This window comes from Ctenopharyngodon idella, chromosome 23, assembly GCF_019924925.1.
Source record: "Ctenopharyngodon idella isolate HZGC_01 chromosome 23, HZGC01, whole genome shotgun sequence".
NCBI lineage: Eukaryota > Metazoa > Chordata > Actinopteri > Cypriniformes > Xenocyprididae > Ctenopharyngodon > Ctenopharyngodon idella.
The window spans coordinates 18,283,377-18,304,830 of record NC_067242.1 but is presented as its reverse complement, the minus strand read 5'-3'; the positions used below and the strand labels follow the sequence as shown (position 1 = coordinate 18,304,830).

The window sequence follows — 21,454 nt, the reverse complement described above, 5'->3', positions numbered from 1 at the left end:
AAACATAACAGATATCTGTAGGCTTATCCCTGCCTTTAATTTACACTTCTACGTGATCTACCTTAGGAGTACCTGCTTGATTGCCATGCAGTGTGTGCTTGTGTGTGTGTGTGTGTGTGTGTGTGTGTGTGGACATGAGCAGTGCTAAAGGACATTCAACACACAGGTATACACAAAACAAAGTAAAGGAGAGCTGCCCCTAGTGTCATAAACACACACATCTAAACCCCTCACACACATAGGTCATTGTGTGAAGGATGGCTCTGGGTTTCTATTTGCTGCAATGTCAGCGGGGTTCCCAGGGGCCATAAAGACAGGGTAAAAGGGCTATGGTTTTCTCTTTCTCCCTCTATATATTTCACCCCATGCCAGATTTCTAGCTCTGGTCTGCAGGATCTTGGGCTTGGCAGAGATGTGTCGCAAGAAATAAGGCAGAATTTAAGAGAGCTACAGCCCTTCTTTAAGCCTCATGCCCACGGGCTTATCTGTGCTGTGTTTCATCCGTCCAGACAGCAGGAATTTGATTATTTGATTTAGGAGCCCAGAACAGAGCAGGAGCCAAAGACACAGACAGACAGACAGACAGACAGACAGACAGACAGAGAAAAGCAACAAGACAACCAAGCCCACAATTTTGCTGACAAGGTCACAGTATATCTGACATGATCTTTGCACCTGTCATTCAATATTATTCTCTTGGCACGTGTTCTTACAGCGATGGCGAGGGGGAGAAGGGTCCCGGCCAGCGCCGTTGAGCCTTTGACATGGTTTTGAACGTCCCTGATCCTTCTGTAGTTAATTTTTATCACCTGCCCTCAGATAGAACTTGATATCACCACACTTTTTACTGATCTGGTGTGGTAGTGCTCAAGCGTTTCTGTGATCTTGCTCACTCCTTTATCATCTTTATCTTGCTGAATATCCTGCTTATCGACCACACGAGATGCTGCGTGTCCTGCCATTTAGGACATAAAAAAATCTACAGTGTACCCGAGTCTCAGTTCAGGGATCAATACAGGCTTTCAATTATCCCGCTTCCGTACTGCAGTTGGGCCTGTGAGACCAATGCAGTGCATCCTGGGTAACAGACATGGCACACATCCACTCACATACCCGCATATGTGACATATCAGTTCTGTTCCTAAACAAAGAAAGCTAGGCAACAATTTTAGCCATCATTCCACAATCTTAAAAAAACAACTACATTCTGATTAAAGTTTAAGAATAATTAATATTATATTAATTATAAATTAAATAAATATAATATGCAGGTACTTTTAAACAAGCAATTTATAAATGACTTACAATACAATAGTTCCTATATCAAAATCAATATTTTTACTTATATATGTACTGTATAATATAATTGTGTTATAATGAAAATAATTTAATTTAATTCCACAAATTTAAATTAATACTTTTACCTTATATATGTATAAGCTATGTATTATTCATTTTGTTATTATAAAATATACTTATTATTACGATATAATTTTATCCTAACAAAAACAGTTCTATTATAAAAAATAACATTTAATTTTATTCAGTTAATTTAATTGAATTAATAAAGTATCAATAGAATAGTGTTCTATAATATAGCTCCCAATTAAAAAAAAAAAAGTTGCTGTTTGGATTTAAATCCAAACTTAAGAGTCTATAATTGGATCATTATTGCAGTGATTATGATGTTTCCAGCATGTTATATGTTTGGCAACAGTCCTCTAAGGTGGACTCAGAGGTGCCAATTCATGTGTGAAAATGATTCTTCATGCTCCCTCCCAACCATTCTTTAACAATTTGAGCATGATGAATCTTGGCTTTGTCATCCTGGATTATGGCCATGATACGTCTTCCTACATGGTTGTTTAAGAAATGAAAAGCTACACACTCCATCAATCTCTTAAGATCTCCTTATTTGCCTATTTAAATCCAAACAGTAACTTTTTTTTGGCCGGGCAGTGTATTTTTTGTGATTATTACAGTACTGAGTTAATATTAATATAAATATTAATTATAAAGGTTCTATCTGACATTTTTGTCAAAATTGAGTTATTCACATATTCTTATTCTGTGACAACTTATTTACATTATGTGATGTTTTTGGTAATGTTGAGTACATTTAGTGACTTTTTATTTAGAAAACAAAAAGGTTATATCTACAAAGTCCAATAGAATGCAACAAACTTTGAAGCTCAATATCTCAGAACTGCTCAGAATGCAGCTAGAACCTTAAACACTGCTCAAAAAAAATTAAAGTAAAATATCATGCTGGATATCTATACTGATATGGACTGGGTAATGTGTTAGGAATGAAAGGATGCCACATCGTTTAATGGAAATGAAAATGATCAACCTACAGAGGACTGAATTCAAAGACACCCCGAAAATCAAAGTGAAAAAATGATGCAGCAGGCTAGTCCATTTTGCTGAAATTTCATTGCAGCAACTCAAAATGTTACTCAGTAGTTTGTATGGCCCCCACGTGCTTGTATGCATGCCTGACAACGTCAGGGCATGCTCCTAATGAGACGATGGATGGTGTCCTGGGGGTATTTCCTTCCAGATCTGGACCAGGGCATCATTGAGCTCCTGTATAGTCTGAGGTGCAACCTGGTGGCGTCAGATGGACCGAAACATAATGTCCTAGTTCTATTGGATCTATTGGAGTGTTCTATTGGATTTAGGTCAGGTGAGCATGGGGGCTATTCAATGGTATGAATTCCTTCATCCTCCAGGTACTGCCTGTATACTCTCGACACATGAGGCCAGGCATTGTCGTGCACCAGGAGGAACCCAGGACCCACTGCACCAGCGTAGGGTCTGACAATGGGTCCAAGGATTTCATCCCGATACCTAATGGCAGTCAGGGTGCCATTGTCTAGCCTGTAGAGGTCTGTGCGTCCCTCCATAGATATGCCTCCTCAGACCATCACTGACCCACTACCAAACTGGTCATGCTGAACGATGTTACAGGCAGCATAACGTTCTCCATGGTTTCTCCAGACGCTTTCACATCTGTCACATGTGCTCAGGGTGAACCTGCTCTCATCTGAAAAGCACAGGGTGCCAGTGGCAGACCTGCCAATTCTGGTGTTCAATGGCAAATGCCAATCAACCTCCAGGGTGCCAGGCATTGAGCACAGGACCCACTAGAGGACGTTGGGCCCTCAGGCCACCCTCATGAAGTCTGTTTCTGATTGTTTGGTCAGAGACATTCACACCAGTGGCCTGCTGGAGGTCATTTTGTAGGGCTCTGGCAGTGCTCATCCTGTTCCTCCTTGCACAAAGGAGCAGACACCAGTCCTGCTGATGGGTTAAGGACCTTCTACAGCCCTGTCCAGCTCTCCTAGAGTAACTGCCTGTCTCCTGGAATCTCCTCCATGCTCTTGAGACTGTGCTGGCAATGGCACGTATTGATGTGCCATCCTGAAGGAGTTGGACTGCCCGTGCAACCTCTGTAGGGCCCTACTGCTACCAGCAGTGACACTGACCCTATCCAAATGCAAAACTTGTGTAAAAAAATGTCAGTGGCCTCCACCTGTAAAACCATTCCTGTTTTGGGGGTCGTCTCATTGTTTGCCCATCTAGTGCACCTGTTGTTAATTTCATTAACACCAAAGCAGCTGAAACTTATTAACAAACCCCTATGCTACTTAACTGACCAGATCAATATCCCAGGAGTTTAACTGACTTGATGCTATTCTCTGATTAAAAAGTGTTCCTTTAATTTTTTTGAGCAGTGTAATTTCAAGGGGATGACATGTTAACATCCACCTTAACTGTGAAATTGTTTGTGAGATTTTTTTGTGCAGTTTAGTTGCCTATGTAGAGATTTTCAAATTAGTCCATATTGAGGTTTTATTTCAGTTTCAGTGAGGAAGCTGACTAGCTAACTACTGCATTATTGAATCAGAATTAATACATGAGATTGGTCAGTCTCATGTGTTTCCCACCTGTACTTCTATGTTTCTCTCCACCCGGGAGATGTTGACGGTGTGGGGCTGCCCATTGGCCAAGTTCCTCTGGTCAATATCAATGGTGAAGGGTTCTCTGAGACCACCCAAGTTGTACCGCAGCTGCAGGGTACCTGAGTGAAACGGGGTGAGACAGAAAGACCACATTTATTGAGAGCTTAACCCGCACTGCAGTCTTCCTGAATGCAGAATGCATGAGTAAGTGAGTGTTGTGCATCAGTTCTACTCTCTGACATCACTCACCTCCACTGCACACTCCTGCGCAATGGCCCTACAGGCTGCAGGGAAGAGCACAACCTCATTTGGGTTATAGCAAAGGCCAAATTTGCTCAGAGGCTACGGAGTAAAATTCGATGTGGGCTTAGGTTGCTTAACTCAAAGAAGAAGTATCACCAGTCTTGTGTGTCCACTTTAGCTTTTATGGAATGGTGTTTAACGAAAACGCCGCTCTACAAATTAAACAATGGTACATCTGAGTCACTGAGTTTAATGTGAAATCGTGTCCCTGAAGGGAATAAGGGTCTTTTTTTTTTAAACACTGGGTGCGTTTTACTTTTAAATTCTAAAAAATAGTGTTGTGCTTACGCCAAACAAACAGGGATGTAATCGCCTGCGCTCTGCCATTTGTCATATAATTAGCTTTTACTGTTGCGCTTCCACTTCAAAAAGCAATTCAGCCTGCTGCAATAAATTCTCTTTTATTATTACAGTGCAGTTTCAGAACTGCTGTGGAACAATCATAGACACACATGTATTGCGTCAGCATCAATACTTAATGAAGAACTGCAAAGACCAGGTGCAATTTGTCCATTCATACTGAAAGCAACAGTGCTGTACAATAACAGCTAATCAGAACATATTTGATTTTGAATATATAGTCATGGAACAATGGACCCCTTTTACATTTCTGGGGTTCTCAGAAGCAGAAATCATAGTTGGGTAAACTTCTATAGTGTTGTAAACTACAACAAATATTTTTTTTGCATTCCCATCAGCCTCAATCCAGGATAGAATTTCTATGACTTTCCACAAGAGGAAAAAAATATTGAGAGATTCTTTACATTGGTCAGAAGAAAGAACAAATGTCAAATTCGCCGTCATTAACCAGTTTTCTGTAATTTAATGTATACACAAAGTATAGTGTTATGAATGTACATACATTAAAAAAAACTAAAATACAAAAAACTTTGCTAGATTTATTATTTTAATAACTGTGGATGATTTTAAGAACATCATCACAGTCTGTGAAAAGGGTCTTTGAATCAATGAGTTTGTCTCATCTTCGCAATGCCTCAGACGGCGTCTTACCATTGTGATGGAGCACCACGGCCATGTAATCCTGGGTCTTTGAGCTGACATAGACCAGAAGGCTGGGAGAAGTAGAGGTGCTAAAGCTGAAGGTCAGGTCTTCACGTGTCAGGTTGGTCTCGACGGGCAGGTTGTGGATTACGCTCTTCTCATCCAGGCTGGAGGCTGCAGCCACCACTTCAGGTACCAGATTATACTTGACCAGTGTTCCCGCCTCAAAGAAACCGCCAACGTCTGGAAAAGAATGAGGCATTTTTAGATGATATTGACATTTAGGCAACATTCTTGTGGGCCCTAGAACAACAATTTTTATGAACAGGGTTAGGTTTAAAGGGTTAGTTCACCCAAAAATGAAATTTCTGTCATTAATTACTGTCATTAAAACCACCAACATGACTGCAGTGATTCAACCTTAATGTTATGAAGTGATGAGAATACTTTTTGCGCTTTTGCGCACAAAAAGTATTTTCGTTGCTTCATAACATTAAGGTTGAACCACTGTAGTCACGTTGATTATTTTAATGATGTCTTTACTACTTTTCTGGACCTTGAACATGGTAATTCCATTGCTTTTTATGGGAGATAAAAAAATAAAAAAAAACCTCTCGGATTTCATCAAAAACATCTTAATTTGTGTTCTGAAGATGAACGAAGGTCTTACGGGTTTGGAACGACATGAGGGTGAGTAAATGATGACTTTTTTGGGTGAACTAACCCTTTAAAGTTAGGACTATGGCTGAGCAAATACAATCATATATTGTACTGATACTTTTACTTATGTACAGTACACTGTTGCTTAAAGTCTGGAGTCAGTAAGATTTTTTTTCTTATTCTCACCAAGGATGCATGTATTTGATCAAAATACAGTAAAACAGTAATATTTTGATATATTATTACAATTTAAAACAACAGTTTTCTATTTGAATATATTTTAAAATTTATTCCTGTGATTGCAAAGCTGAATTTTCAGCATTACTTTCACTAGATTCAGAAATCATTCTAATATGCTGATTTGGTGCTCAATAAACATTTCTTATTATGATGAATATTGAAAATGGTTGTGCTGCTTAATATCTTTGTGGTAACCGTGGTGAATAGCAAGTTCATAAAAGTTTATTTATTTAAAACAGAAGTCTTTTGTAATGTTATAAATCTCTTTACTGCCACTTTTGATCAATTTAATGCATCCTTACTGAAAAAAAACTGAAAGTTAATTTTTACAAAAAATAATAGTTGCATAGTTGTATATATGTATATATGTGTTCATATATATATATATATATATATATATAATGTAAATATTTTTAGCCTAAAAAAGTGAAGCTAAGTGCACAAATTAGATATAAAAATTTGACATATATCAAATATAAGCTGTATTGTGAGGTAGCTGGTGATACCTAGTTCTAGTTAAAACTATGACTCTTTACAGGAATTCTGTTTGATGACCAACAAAAGATGTTGAACCCAGAACACAATCATACTTCCGGCAAAATCATGGCCACCATTCAATAAATGTGCACTGTGAATGTGTAAGTGATGTCTGGCTTGGCCATCTGCAGTAGAAGGGCAAGGAAACTGACATTATAGACATGTTTTGTATTCATGAGGGGCTTCTTCAATAGCTATAAAACCAGAGGACACTTTCCTATTACCTTTTTACTTGAGGGGGAGAACAAAGGTCCTTACATGGATCGTTTAACCCGGCTGCTAGGACGTGTGTGCAAGTATGCGTAGATTTGTCTTACACAGAAGCAGTATAAACAACGCAGGATTTGTTGCATATGGGGTGGAACAGGGAGAACCATGGGAAATCAACATGGGTAATGAAGTAAATACACACAAGGGTAAAAAGAGAGTGAACGAACATGACAATGTGCACCCGCACCGAATATCTCATGTACACAGAGGATGAGGTGGGTTTATCTGCTATTCATGGCATTCTCTCATTCAGCCGTTTTACCCCCGGGAACAAAGCGCTAAGTACAAATGAGTTTTGTACAAATGCTGTATCAGGAGGAGGAAGGAAATCAGTGCAGAGACTATAGATTGGTTTAATTATTTGCTGCGAGGCCCTTGAGTAATCTTTACATTTCTTCCAGGCTGGACTGTGGGGTTCAGAGGCAACAGAGACAAAAACACCATGTTTGAGTACCACTGGGGCAAAAGCCTCGACACAGCAGGAGCATGAAAAGCAGGGTAAGGCTGGTACAGATATTAGGAATTACATTTCTGTGATGTGCTCTGAGGACCAACAACTTTACCGTCCCTTGAGCGGATCCTTTATCTACTGCACTACCACTGCTTATCTTTGAAAAAGAAAAAATGTAGGGCCACGACTTGGTAATATGCATTGGTTGTTGATTGGATTTTGAGATGTGGGCGTGGCACTCAAAAATAAATGCGAGCTTGCAGTTAATTGTAATGGGGCGGGGTTTAAGCAGACTAAATGATTAGAGAAGTATGGCATACGTCACCAGAGAGAAGTCACTGAAAGACTGAGTTATGATATTTTGATTTAACATTATGAGGTAAAAAAAAATAAACATACATGGATGAATCATTCACAATAAGATCTATAACATGCATTTACTTGAGCTTTTTCATTTAATGTTGACTTGAAATGAAAAAGCTCAAGTTCTTAATTTTGCATTAAAGTAGCCTAAGTGATCTCCGTATTGTCAAATTGGTTATATTTTGCATTAAGACATTTGAAATCCTTCAAAGATAACAACTGGAGTGCCTTTTTGTTTAAAATTTAATGTTAAAAAAATGACTATCTGTGAGTTCTGCTTTTGGTGTAAACAGGCACATTCATACCAAGGACCATAATTGAAGGGTTAGTTCACCAAAAAATTAAAATTCTTTCATTAATTACTCAACCTCATGTTGTTCCAAAGCCGTAAGACCTTCGTTCATCTTCAGAACAGAAATTAAGATATTTTTGATGAAATCCGAGAGCTCTCTGACTCGTCCATAGACAGCAATTTAACCACCACTGACAAGGTCCAGAAAGGTACTAAAGACATTGATAAAATAGTCCACGTGACTGCAATGGTTCAACCTTAATTTTATGAAGCAACGAGAATACTTTTTGTGTGCAAAAACAAAACAAAAATAATGAATTTATTCAACAATTTCTTCTTTTCTGTGACATTCTCCTACGCTATTTACGTTTTTTTCTGTAGAACATAAAAGATTTACTGAAGATCTGTTGTCTTTTAACATACAATAATATTCAAGTGTGTCCAAAACAGAACTTAACCACATTGAGTTTCATTGTATGGACAAAAAAAAAATTGTTGTTCTGCGAAAGATGTAAAGTCATACAGGTTTGGAACAAAACGAGGGCGAGTAAATGATGACACCACCTTCATTTTTGGGTGAAATTACCATTTAAATCTAGATAAATGCACTAAATAGCATATAGATGTGAAGAAATGCATCACATCCATGACTACGAATCCAAGTGAAGCAGCACAGAGAACAGATTCCTCTTCCTGGAGTGATACTGTATTGAACCACAGATGTAAAGCAGCCTGTGGGAGCAATTGCACTGACCCAGAGGCAAAGAATCTGAGAGAATTCGATATTGACTGAAATACCCTAGACGGCACAAGTAAATATGTGTAAAATGGAAATGTGAGTTAAAACCTTGCAATTACAAGGTTGTTCATGCATATTTCAAGCGAAAGGACATGTTGAAAGCTAAGGGCAACCATCTGAGTCTCTGGCTCGTAGTCGCCATCTTTAAACGGAGGGCATGCAGTGTTTGATGGAGGTCTTGACCCACAGCACGAACTACAGAAAAGGCCTGTTCATGTCAGTGATGCTATTACTATATTCAAATGAGGGAGGCGGAGCTTGAATGCAAAGTGTTGCTCTCAGTGATTCCTGCCAATTTTAGTCCAGACACATTTTCATGAGTCTGTAATGTACAAGTTTTAAGTTTAAAGAACAAGTTGTTCAGTGTCATATCTCTGGTTAAGGTGTACAAACTTCACAGAAATGTTTTAATTTGCATTATGCATACTGACCTTTCGAACAGAAAGGCCCATCATAAGCTGTGGTGGTGCAGTCACAGGAGTAGCCATTGTATTTCTCCACACACTTGCCACCATTACGGCAATACATCCCAAAACTGGTGCAGTGACCTGAACAACCAGGCTTCACACCAGGAGTGACTTCTGCCCTCTCTTCCAAGTCAAGGGTCACCCCGTTCATCTTCAAAGAGCGGATGCATCCAAGAAATCCTCTCTGACCTCCTGCTGCACCTAGATGAGAAATGGAAACAAGACTAGTCAATATTTCGCTCAACAATGGTCTTAATAAAAGCATAATTGGCACAACAAAATGACTTGATCCTTCATTTTAATTGCAGGCTCAACAACAAGCTTGAAAACAAAAGGTTAAATGAGAAACATTAAGTCTCAGCCAACAGTTGAACCCCTTTTGGTGCGTTTCATTCATTATGGCATGTACCATTCAATACAATAGACCTTGGAGAAATCAGACACCATTAGAGTTCCACTTCCAAGAGAAAATAAATATTTACCAATTGCTCAATGTCGTGCCCTTTTCATTATAGGAAACTGCCCAGTTAAACAGAAATCATACAATCATTTGATAGAATAATACTAGATTAATAGTAAATGTCCTGGCAGGATGCATCAATTATTTACTAACGGTAAATAATAAAAACAGACACACAAGTACAAACCTACTACAATTTATCAAGCTGCCAATCGAGAAAAGTTTAATCAATTCCTCCAGTGAAATATGGATTGGAGTATCTATAGATTAGAGACACTTCAGTTTGCTTATTCTTTACAGAATAAGAAAACAAATTAAGTTTTCTAAACTTAGTTTTACATTAACAGGGGAGTTTTAATTGAAATGGTGACCTGGTTGCCTATTTAATACAAAACAAACTCACTGAATCCTTTGCTAATAAACCTGAGCGGAACTCTTATCGTCAAATGTACAGTAAATACTACTATTATAAAATGTAAGACACAATGTCTCATGTTTCAAGGACGAACACAAGATAAACACACAAACACATTTTAATTAACATTTCTATTTATACCTCATCGCATGATTGTTCCAATTGGATTCATGTCACTTAGCAGGCATTTTCTTCTGCCCTTGTTTGTTACTGAAGAATCAACTTCACAAACCTTTTTCACCAGCATTTTTTTTTAAAAACACAAGATGTGTTTTAACTTTTAAAATAAGTACAGTATAATGAATAATATGTGTGAGGAAAGGGGCTGTTATGTCAAGCTGTTAAAACCCTTCTGAAGTTCACTGCCTCCATCTCTGATGAGCCATGAATTGGAAATTATTTTCTAATGAAACTGTAATGAATTAGCATATTACATTTATTAGACCATCCTGCCCAGTGCAGTATTTTTTCTGCTTTTACGTTTGCGTTGTACAGGCTGTTTATAGCCTTATGTTACAGAAAAAGATCACATGTACAAAATATCACAGACAGACATAATGATAGTATGATAGTAGACAGACAGAGATAGATAGATAGATAGATAGATAGATAGATATAAAGACATAATGATAGTATGATAGTAGACAGAGACACACAGACAGACAGACAGACACACAGATAGATAGATAGATAGATAGATAGATAGACAGACAGACAGACAGACAGACAGACAGACAGATAGATAGATAGATAGATAGATAGATAGATAGATAGATAGATATAATGATAGTATGACAGACAGTCAGACAGACAGACAGAGAGATACAGATAGACCGACAGACAGACAGACAGACAGACAGACAGATAGATAGATAGATAGATAGATAGATATAATGATAGTATGACAGACAGTCAGACAGAGAGATACAGATAGACAGACAGACAGACAGACAGATAGATAGATAGATAGATAGATAGATAGATATAGATAGATAGATATTATGACAGACAGATAGACAGACAGATAGATAGATAGATAGATACATAGATAGATAGATAGACAGTATGATAGTAGACAGACAGACAGACAGACAGACAGATAGATAGATAGATAGATAGACAGACAGACAGACAGACAGACAGACAGATAGATAGATAGATAGATAGATAGATATAATGATAGTATAACAGACAGATAGATAGATAGACATTATGATAGTAGACAGACAGACAGACAGACAGAGAGACAGACAGACAGACAGACAGAGAGACAGACAGATAGATAGATAGATAGATAGATAGATAGATAGATAGATATAGATAGATATTATGACAGACAGATAGACAGACAGATAGATAGATAGATAGATAGATAGATAGATAGACAGTATGATAGTAGACAGACAGACAGACAGACAGACAGATAGATAGATAGATAGATAGACAGACAGACAGACAGACAGATAGATAGATAGATAGATAGATATAATGATAGTATAACAGACAAATAGATAGATAGACATTATGATAGTAGACAGACAGACAGACAGACAGACAGAGAGACAGACAGACAGACAGACAGAGAGACAGACAGATAGATAGATAGATAGATAGATAGATAGATAGATAAATATACAGACATACTGATAGTATGATAGTAGACAGACAGACAGACAGACAGACAGACAGAGAGATATAGATAGACAGACAGACAGACAGACAGATAGATAGATAGATAGATAGATAGACAGATAGACATTATGATAGTAGACAGACAGACAGATAGACAGACAGATAAATAGAGACAGACAGACAGATAGATAGAGATGATAGATAGATAGATAGATAGATAGATAGATAGATAGAGACAGACAGACAGACAGACAGAGATAGTTAGATAGATAGTCAGATAGACAGTCAGATAGACAGACAGTCAAGACAGACAGATAGATGATAGATAGATAGATAGATAGATAGATAGATAGATAGATAGATAGATAGATAGATAATCTAGGTTACACTAGACTGTTTGTTGGGGTACATTTTACGAAAAAGTTACCTACTGTCCTGACAGGCCCATGATGCTGGCTTCCCTTTGGAGAACACATACCGCCCAGACGTGCAAGCAATGAAAGAAAGAAAAATAACACCAAAATATAAAATAATAAAAAATAAATAATGAAAAAAATATATAATAAGAAAATAATAAAAACAAAAAACAAAAAAACATGCAGTGATGAGAAACTTAATGCATAATCAATACCAAGCTTTAAAGAGAACACAAAAAACAACAACTTGATGGTGGGTAGCAGAGAAGTATTAAAGATTCATGTAAACAGTGAATACTGACATATGCATATTATAATACCAGGAACTAATGTAAACGTGTTAGTGGCTGTTAAATCAAAGGTCTGCTTGTTATTTGAAATGAAGGGAAAGACAATAAAGAACGAGCAAGCATTTAATCCTCCATTAAATACAAAGAGGCCACTATAAATGCAAAACAAATTTAAATAGACACAAGCATCCATGGGTGAAAGGAAGTAGAAGGCAATCTGCTTTATCAATAAATTATGGCATGGGATTAAATGGTGCTGAAGAAGTGAGCACAGAGCAAGCATAAGCAGAGGAGAGGAGGCCAGAGAGAGGCTTGACAGGTCTGGACATCTCCACCCCTGCCCACTCAGCAGATATAAACCAATTAGTTTTCCCACTGAGGGTCAGGGACTAAAGACTGAGAGCCGCTCTCCGCAAACATTCACATCAACATTCTACTGAAACAATGAACAGGGATTAGACAACCAATCCAGAACAGGAATGAAAATTTCATGTGCTCCATGGACAACATGCAAATGAGACCTAGAGAGGGTTACAGCTTAGGCTGGGCAATATATTGAATATTAATATCCATGATTTTGCTGGTTCCAAAGAAATATCACATGCTTAAAGCCTAGTGTGACCTTCTCTTTAAGCTATACTTGTTTCAAGATCCAACATTCGAATAACATCTAATTTAAACTTTAGTGGCAAAGATGCAGCTAGATTTGGTAAGATTGATTTACTCCCAAAATCTGTTCACACTGTCTGTTTCAATAAAAAAAAAAAAAAAATAAAAAATAAAAAATCAAAGCACTGATGATATAAAATTTGTTTGTGAATATTTCAAAATTTGTATTCCTGTGTTGGAGAATTTTGCTTTACAAAATCAATTAATAACTTTGATATCAATTAAAACTTGGGCTTTCAGCTCATTTTCTCATTTTTGGAAACCTGGACATTTTTCTTGATTTCAAGCTTTAAATATGCAAACTAGACAAGCTTTCTAAAAGCTTTCTCAAGAAAGCCATAGGGGTGTATTATCTTCCGTTTTCTTAATGAGCGTCAGAGTCATTTGTTGAAAAGAATAAGTCAAAGCACAAAATAGCACAATGAAAGCCCAAAGCCATTCTGTTCAAAAGATAATTGACTCATGAGTGACACAGCTTTTTCACACTTTTAAAGCCATAAAAAGACTCCTTGCTAATGTTAGCATAGCACACATGACACCATTATTAGTCACATTCCCTGCTGTGCCCGAGACATTTTTCAGCTATATTCAGTCAAACCCATTTTCAGCTTCCCTTTCTTTACAGTAGACTTTTTCATACTTTGGAGGCGAATAGGTTCCCCAGGGTTCCATGTCATTAAGTGCAGGTTTTAATAGCTACACCTGCATTTAGACTGCTGACTATAAATACATTTTCACTTTCAGACACACAAGAACATAGAGCTCTGTTCGCAAGAGAAACAGCTGATTTCTCAGCAAAAACAGCAAGAGACAGGGAGAAAAAGAGTGAGAAAGTGATGGAGAGAGAGAAAAGAGAATAAGTCAAACTCAAAAGAACAGCTAAGAATATAGAGATTCAGGAGAAATTGTGTCTTTTTTGAGTACACTCTTAAAAATAAAGGTTCCATAAAAGGGGGTTTTCACAGCGATGCCATAGAGAAACCATTTTTTGGTTCCCCAAAGAACATTTCAGTCAACTGTTCTCAAAAGAAACATTTTTTTCATAGTGTGAAGAACATTTTAATAATCTAAGGCTCGTTTACACTAGTGCATTTTCGGTTTCTGCTATGGATACTCCTGTCGTTTACACTACTCCGGCATTTTCAACCCTTGAAAATGGAGACTTTCAGAAATGCTGCAGACACCATTTTCGTTTGTAAAATCCGGGGTTGCGTTTCAGTGTAAACAGACCAAAACGTTGACTTTTGAAAACGAAGGTGTGGCTGCCCACATTAGGCTACCAGAACACGACAATAACAGACTAGGGATGCATTTCCCAAAAGCATTGTAAGCCTAAATTGATCGTAGAGACCGTTGGTACAATGCTTTTAGGAAACGCAGCCCAGAGCCATCTCTGTCAACGGCTCTATAACATACCAGCCTCGACGACCGTGTGAACAATAACATGGAGACCAAACTGCATGCTTTGCTGACTTTGTAGGTCCTTTTTAGCAGCCATTGTGCAGTTGAAGGTGCAGTGTGTACTTTTTAGGAGGATCTATTGACAGAAATGCAATATAATACACATAACTATGTTTCAGTGGTGTATAAAGACCTAATATAATGAATCATTATGTTTTTATTACCTAAGAATAAGTCATTTCTATCTCATACACAGCGGGCCCCCTTACATGTTAAGTGGCCATTTTGCTCCGGCATGTTTCTACAGTAGCCCTAAATGGACAAACTGCTCTACAGAGCTTCTTCTTTGTTGGTGTTTTTAGAGGCAGCTTGCATCATCACTAAGTTGAATACGCACAAAGAAAATAGTAATAGTAGTAGTCGTCTGGTTTATTATAAGCAGAGCCCATTCTTTGTTAGAAATAAGAAAAAACCTCATTGCTTGACTGGCTACTCTCTCCTGTCTCAGACGACAACATATTTGTCCTGTGCCGGCCACCGTAGCTTCTCTATAGAGGCTTTCGCACCGGAGGAACCTTTTCATAGTTCCTAGAACTATTGGCTGAAGAACCCAGATTTTGCTGTGTTTGCACCGCAGGAACTAGGAACGATTTTAGTTCTAGTAACTCCTTTTGGGGGAACTAAATTAGCTCCTACTTCAGAGTAGGGTCTAAACCAGCACTATAGGAACTATCAGTGATGTAAGTGTACGTTGATTGGTCAAACACATATCAATCACCAGCACCCAGCATTTTCAAAACATATTTACTTCACGAACATGGAAGGGTTCGTGAAGTTCGATAACAGTGTTAACGACATTTACCTGTTGTCTGCAGGGTTGTGTTCTTTTCTCTGCCTCGATGATATGTAATACTGAAAGTGTCATGGGAGATTTCGTCTCTTAGCCCCACTTTTTGGTCTTTCAGTCACGTAAATTATGCGTTTAAATTCAATCTCCGTTATCACGAAACCCATGACACACAACAAACGCAGCTCCGATCAAGGCATCCTCCATCCACCGGTTTTTAGCGCTTGTAAATGCTGCTCTTAAAGACGCCGCTGTTGGCCGCTTCAGAGTTCCTATTCCCGGTGCGAATGCAACCAGGAACATGGCCTGGGGGAGAAATTAGCTCTCGGGGAAATATCCTAGTGGCTAGTTCCTATAACTTATGTGCTTCAAAAGGCAGGGGTGAGTGGTGGACTGAGCAATTCGCAACCTCACCGCTAGATGCCGCTAAAATTTACACACTGCACCTTTAAACTCTGCATTTTATAATACTGCAGCTGCCTACATGTGCAAAACGCAATATTTTTTACACTTGTACGCACATGCCCAGTGTGCATGAACGGTCATGTGACATGCGTTTTTGGTCGAGTAGTGTAGACGGAGATCGTTTCTGGAACACAGTGGAAATGCCAATATTGATGAGGATCGTTTTCATTTTAAAACAAAAACACACTTGTGTACACAGCGCCTAAAGAGCCTTTTTCCATTAAAAAGGTACCTTTTGTGGAATGGAAAGGTTCTATGAATGTTAAAAGTTCTTCATGGAACCATTGATGCCAATAAAGAAACTTTATTTTAAGAGTATATGATAATGAAGAAAGATCTTCTTTTTATCCATTTAAATCAGCAATAAGATTTTCAAGAGCCCATCAATAATATTAGGAATAACTAGAAAAGAACAACAGTACAGCATCCTGCTGACCTCCAACCATATCACTGTTAGCATGAACAGGCTTAGGGCTTCAGCTCTCTAGGGTGGGTGTATATGGAAAAGTTTTTTGTCTGAAGTCCTCACCCACATGAATCCATATATACTCTATATGTGGATGCGGGCAGCCCTTACCCACATAAAGCTGGCTGTAGAGCTCCAGGCGCGTGTGTCCCTGTGTAGGTGCTGGTCTGACCTCCTTGTATTTCTGGTCTAGTTGTAGTATGGCCTCTTTAGTGTTCCTCTCTGCGCTGACCCGATGCCACTGATCGTCATTCAGTGGGGAAGGAGAGTACACGTTCAATTCCACCGGCCCGTTTCCTACATCGAACGAAAACGACACCACCATTGGGGCTGTAGGGAAAAACAAACAGACAGAGAGACCATTAAAACTATTGTAATACTGAGCATATTAGAATGATTTCTGAAGGATCATGTGACACTGAAGTAACAGCTGCTGAAATTTCAGCTTTGCCATTACAGGAATAAATGAAACTTTAAAATATATTCACATAAAAAACAGTTATTACCGTAAAATGTAATATTTCTTCACAATATTACTGTTTTACTGTATTTTTGACCAAATAAATTCTGCGTTTCTGAGGAGAAGAGACTTCTTTGAATAACATTAACAAATCCTAATTATTCCAAACTTTTGACCCATCAGTGTAAATAAATATAAATAAAATAATTTTATATGAAAAATAAGAAAAATGTAAATATAAAAAGTAATGTGGACACAGAGTTGGCGGTTTGTTTTTCAGATTGGTTTCTATGTATTGAATGCAATTTAAATATTTATTAATGCAATGCAGTATTTTGAAAATGTAATTGGTGTTGAAACGTTTTATGTACATTATAACAATAATTTTTAATTTACATTTTAATTTGTAAGTACTTAATTCATTGTTTATAACTGCATAATAACTTGAAATGTCAAATGCTGTATTAAAAGGCTCATACTATTGTTTAGCTCCAATGTAGTGACTTAAAATGCAGAATCACAAACTCATCAGACCGCTTCACTCAGGTACGCCATTAAAATTCCTCTTAACAGACCTAAACTGAGTTGGAGAGTGTTTGTTCACCGTACTGAATTCATTTTAGGCCACAACAGCTTTTAATGAGTCAATGTTGCATATTCTCCTACATAAACAGTGAAGATTGACAGCTGTACTCCTGGAGGAGGAGATGGTATTTATGGCAGGAGAAAGGAGAAGAGAGGCGAGGTGTGTTTGAGCCATGACTGCTGTGGTATGTCATGTTTGGCCCCAGAGGACCAGGCCTCTTGGGGTTTAACCCTTGATAAATTTAGAAACATCCACCTGACACCTGAGACATGTCATAGCAACAGTGCCATCGTTCACTGTCAATCTAGTGCTACTCTCAGACACAATGTAGAATGATTGTGTTTAATGACTGCATAGTATATCTGATGAGAAGCCACTATCTCATAATTATTCATGATGCCACATGATACCTAAAACAAGTGCTTCAAATGCTCAGCTGGTGTCATGCTTCAAGTTTTAGCGACATTTCCAGATTGCAAGATGAAAATGAGGGCTTTCATGATTTTTATAGCACCATGGGGGTAAATATCAATTTACAATTAACAACATGACACACACACACAATAATATACTGCATAAAGCCAAGAAAAAAAACAAAACAAAGTCTGCCATTTACCCACTGAAGTGAAATTATTTAAAAGGACAAACCTGGCTTCTAGTCAAATATGTCTCTAAATTCATTGGGCCGACCGGCTCCGTTCAGCAGGGGTTACTATGGCTGCACAGATGCTGAAGGCAAGAACTAAATTGGATCTGCTTTGTGTCGGCAGCGCAGTGAGCCTGCAGTGATAGCCGGCCGCTGCTATTGTCACCATCTTAGGAAGCTAAGAGATGTGCTGTGATATGATACCAAGTGTGGCAGCTGCAGGACAAAGTAGACTGTCCAAACACAAAAACAATTTACATTTTTTTCTACAAATATCTGCTATGGTGAGCCACCTCCAGTGAGTTTTATTTATGTAATTTATGCCAAAGAAATCAATGTAATGTTCAGTGTGAGAGCTCTTGGAGGTCTGTTTTCTGGTTTCCTTTCGCGCTGGAGTGGCAGGTGTTCCTGCTGCTCTCAGTAGGGGGTGCTGTTTTACTGTTCTACAATCTGATGCAGATGTTGCAGAAATTGGGGATCCACAGAGCCACCTGTTCATCCCAGATTCTGAACTGGAGGAGGGAAACTATGACACGGTCAGTCAACACACCTGACCTCTGTCTGTGAGCAAAGGCCAAGTGCCACGAAGTTGGTCTGTTCCATCAGAACAACAGAACAGAGCAGGCGTGGCCCATTTTAGCTCAGTTATGAGCACACATGCTAACACAAATAAACATACATTATATATTCAAGCTTATATTTATGACACAGTTACATGGGTGTTTCTTCAACTAGGCACTTTTAGCACCGTGTACTATAGCAATTTGAAAATTAACTTTTTTTAAACTAAACAAAACACTGGACATACATCAGACCCAGACCCAACTATCATCATAATAACTTGAAATTTATTAGAGGAACAGATGTTTTAGTGTAATCAAAATTTTGCCTTTTATTTTTATTTAACATTTTGAAGAGATTATATAAATAATGTTCACAAAATACATATTGATATAGTAAAAAGTCCACTCTTTTAACATGTAATAATTCATCTTTTTATTATGGATGTTGATAGTCTAAGATTGAAAGTTTGGGCCTGGAACAGGGGTAAAACATTAAAATCTATAAATAAAAGTCAATTGAAAAGTAGCAAAACAAATTATGATGGCATGGTAAAAGTTTTAATATGACCTTCATAAAACAGTGAAAAGTTAAACATCTTCGAGTTTAAAAAAGAAATAAAAATGCATATAAAATCACCCGAGGTTGAAGAAACACCCACATACTTATCAACATTACCAAACATGCGGAATAATCAGCAAAATCCCATCAATAATTTAGTCAAATGTAAATAAGAAAGCTTAGGAGATCATATTGTAAGAAACAAATCCATAAAAAAACGGAAAGGGTACTGGTAATGTTCTGCCAGGATATTATCCGTTAAGATTACAGACATTTCCTTTAAGCCTAAAACAATGCAATGAGTCATTCAAAATACGGGCAAAACATGAAAAATCAATGCAGATAATGATTACACAGTACATTGTGCCCTATTTTTATGGACTTGCAGTGCAGAGCATCACACTATATACACTAAGTAAAAGAAAGCAAAATAATAGAAAACATTAAAGCTAGTAAGAACAACATTTGATGATTCAGCCTTCAGAATACAAGTATTCAGCTCCACAGTGACTACAGTAGATGCTACACACTTCACTAGAAATGTTAACTATAAGAACTAGCCACTGACAACAAGGGGGACTTAATAAACACAGAACGAATCCCTCTTCGAGAGTGTTGAAGACCATTTGTGTGTGTGTGAGAGAGAGAGAAGGGGGGTGGGGGGGCAGGTGTGTAGTTCGGACTAGGACTGCTCCACCATTCTCAGCCCTCTGATCCCTGTAATTGGATTTCCTGCACTTGGCCAGCCAGCACTGAGCTTCATGAGTGTGCCACTGTTCTTGGGGAGCGTTTTTGCTTGTGTGTGCGGTTGTTTATGTGTGTGGACCTTCTGCGGCCCACAACTGAGGGCATTCAGCGGACCGCTGCTCTTGCATTCAAAAGAAAACTAAACAAAATCAACAAGCCAAACAGCATGGCAGTGAAAAAGTGGGTTTGTGTTTATATGGGTATATTAGATCGCCCGCCAAACTGGCTAAGAGTAGATCTACCAATTCAACAGACCAGTTATGGCCCGATGCATTTCATGATACCACATAAATGACTTTTATACAGATGGTGAATGCTAATTTGCAAAGGTATATATTCTGGTATCTGCATGTCAAAAGGAAATTATAATGCACTAAGCCAGAATTTTCTTTAAACCAAGCTAAGTACAGCCAAAGAACATTTAAAAGAATAGTTCACCCAAAAATGAATGTTTTAACTCTTTTTGTACATACACTGTAAACAAAAAGATTTTTTCAAAGTTGTAAATATAACAAAGGGTCCCACTTTATATTAAGTGTCTTTAACTACTATGTACTAACATTTAAATTAAATCACTAAATCATTTGATACAATGCACTTATTGTGTACATACATGTTTTTGCCTTGTACTTATATTTAAAAAAAATACCTGCATGTAGTTACAGCTGTAATTAATTTCTGTAATTACATATGTAATTACACTATTTAACCTTCCCTTACCCCTTACTCCATCCATAACCTACCCATACCACCAAACTTGTCTCTAACCTTATCTGTATCCCACTTCAATAGCAGCAAAAGTGTATGAAAAATATATGAACACAATATGTACATTGTCCCTAACATTTCTTTTTTTTTTTGTTGAAAGTAGTTAAAAACATAAAGTGTGACCAAACAAAGATTATTGGAGTAGCCTACATTTTACAAGAAAATATTTCAGTCTTTCTATTTCAAATTTTCATGTTTAATTAAATGTTTTACCTGAGAAATCTTTGTAATTATTCTGAATGAAAATTGTTTTTAGACTAAATGTTTTTCAGTGTACAATGAAAGTCAATGGGGTCTTCTGGAACAACACTGGAACCCATTGAGTCATTGCCAGGACAAAAAACACTGGAACATTTTTCAAAAAGTCATACAGTTTTGGAAAAAAATTCATTTTTGGGTGAACTATGCATTTCATCCATGCAAGGAAGCCATATGTCTTTTACTTTTCTTTCTCTTGCTTGTTTTTCAATGTAATGGAAAAGGATATTTCAGGGGTCTGGACCCCATCAAAGGCTGATGCTTTTCTCATGCGTTTGTCATCGCATTTTGCGAGAGCTCTTGACTCTCACACAAGCGGTCAGGTGTTCTGCAGAGTCACATTGCCATTTCTCCCTCAGGCCCCCAGAGAAACTCCACTTCATTAAAGATGCATCAAAGAGAGACTAAGGATCTTCCCGGCATCTGAGCCCACAGAGGATCCAAGCCATATCCA

The 21,454-nt window shown here is 37.8% G+C and overlaps 1 protein-coding gene across 1 annotated transcript in view; it reads right to left on the bottom strand.

The window, feature by feature from the left end:
• The window catches only part of cntnap2a (contactin associated protein 2a), a 394,941-nt gene that overhangs the window by 33,544 nt on the left and 339,943 nt on the right, over window positions 1–21,454 (bottom strand). Inside the window, exons 17-20 of the mRNA XM_051882071.1 lie at window positions 16,525–16,743; window positions 9,317–9,553; window positions 5,283–5,516; window positions 3,954–4,087 (exon numbers count right to left, since the gene is read on the bottom strand). Coding sequence (XP_051738031.1) covers window positions 3,954–4,087; window positions 5,283–5,516; window positions 9,317–9,553; window positions 16,525–16,743 — 824 coding nt within the window. The remainder of the gene's footprint in view (window positions 1–3,953; window positions 4,088–5,282; window positions 5,517–9,316; window positions 9,554–16,524; window positions 16,744–21,454) is intronic.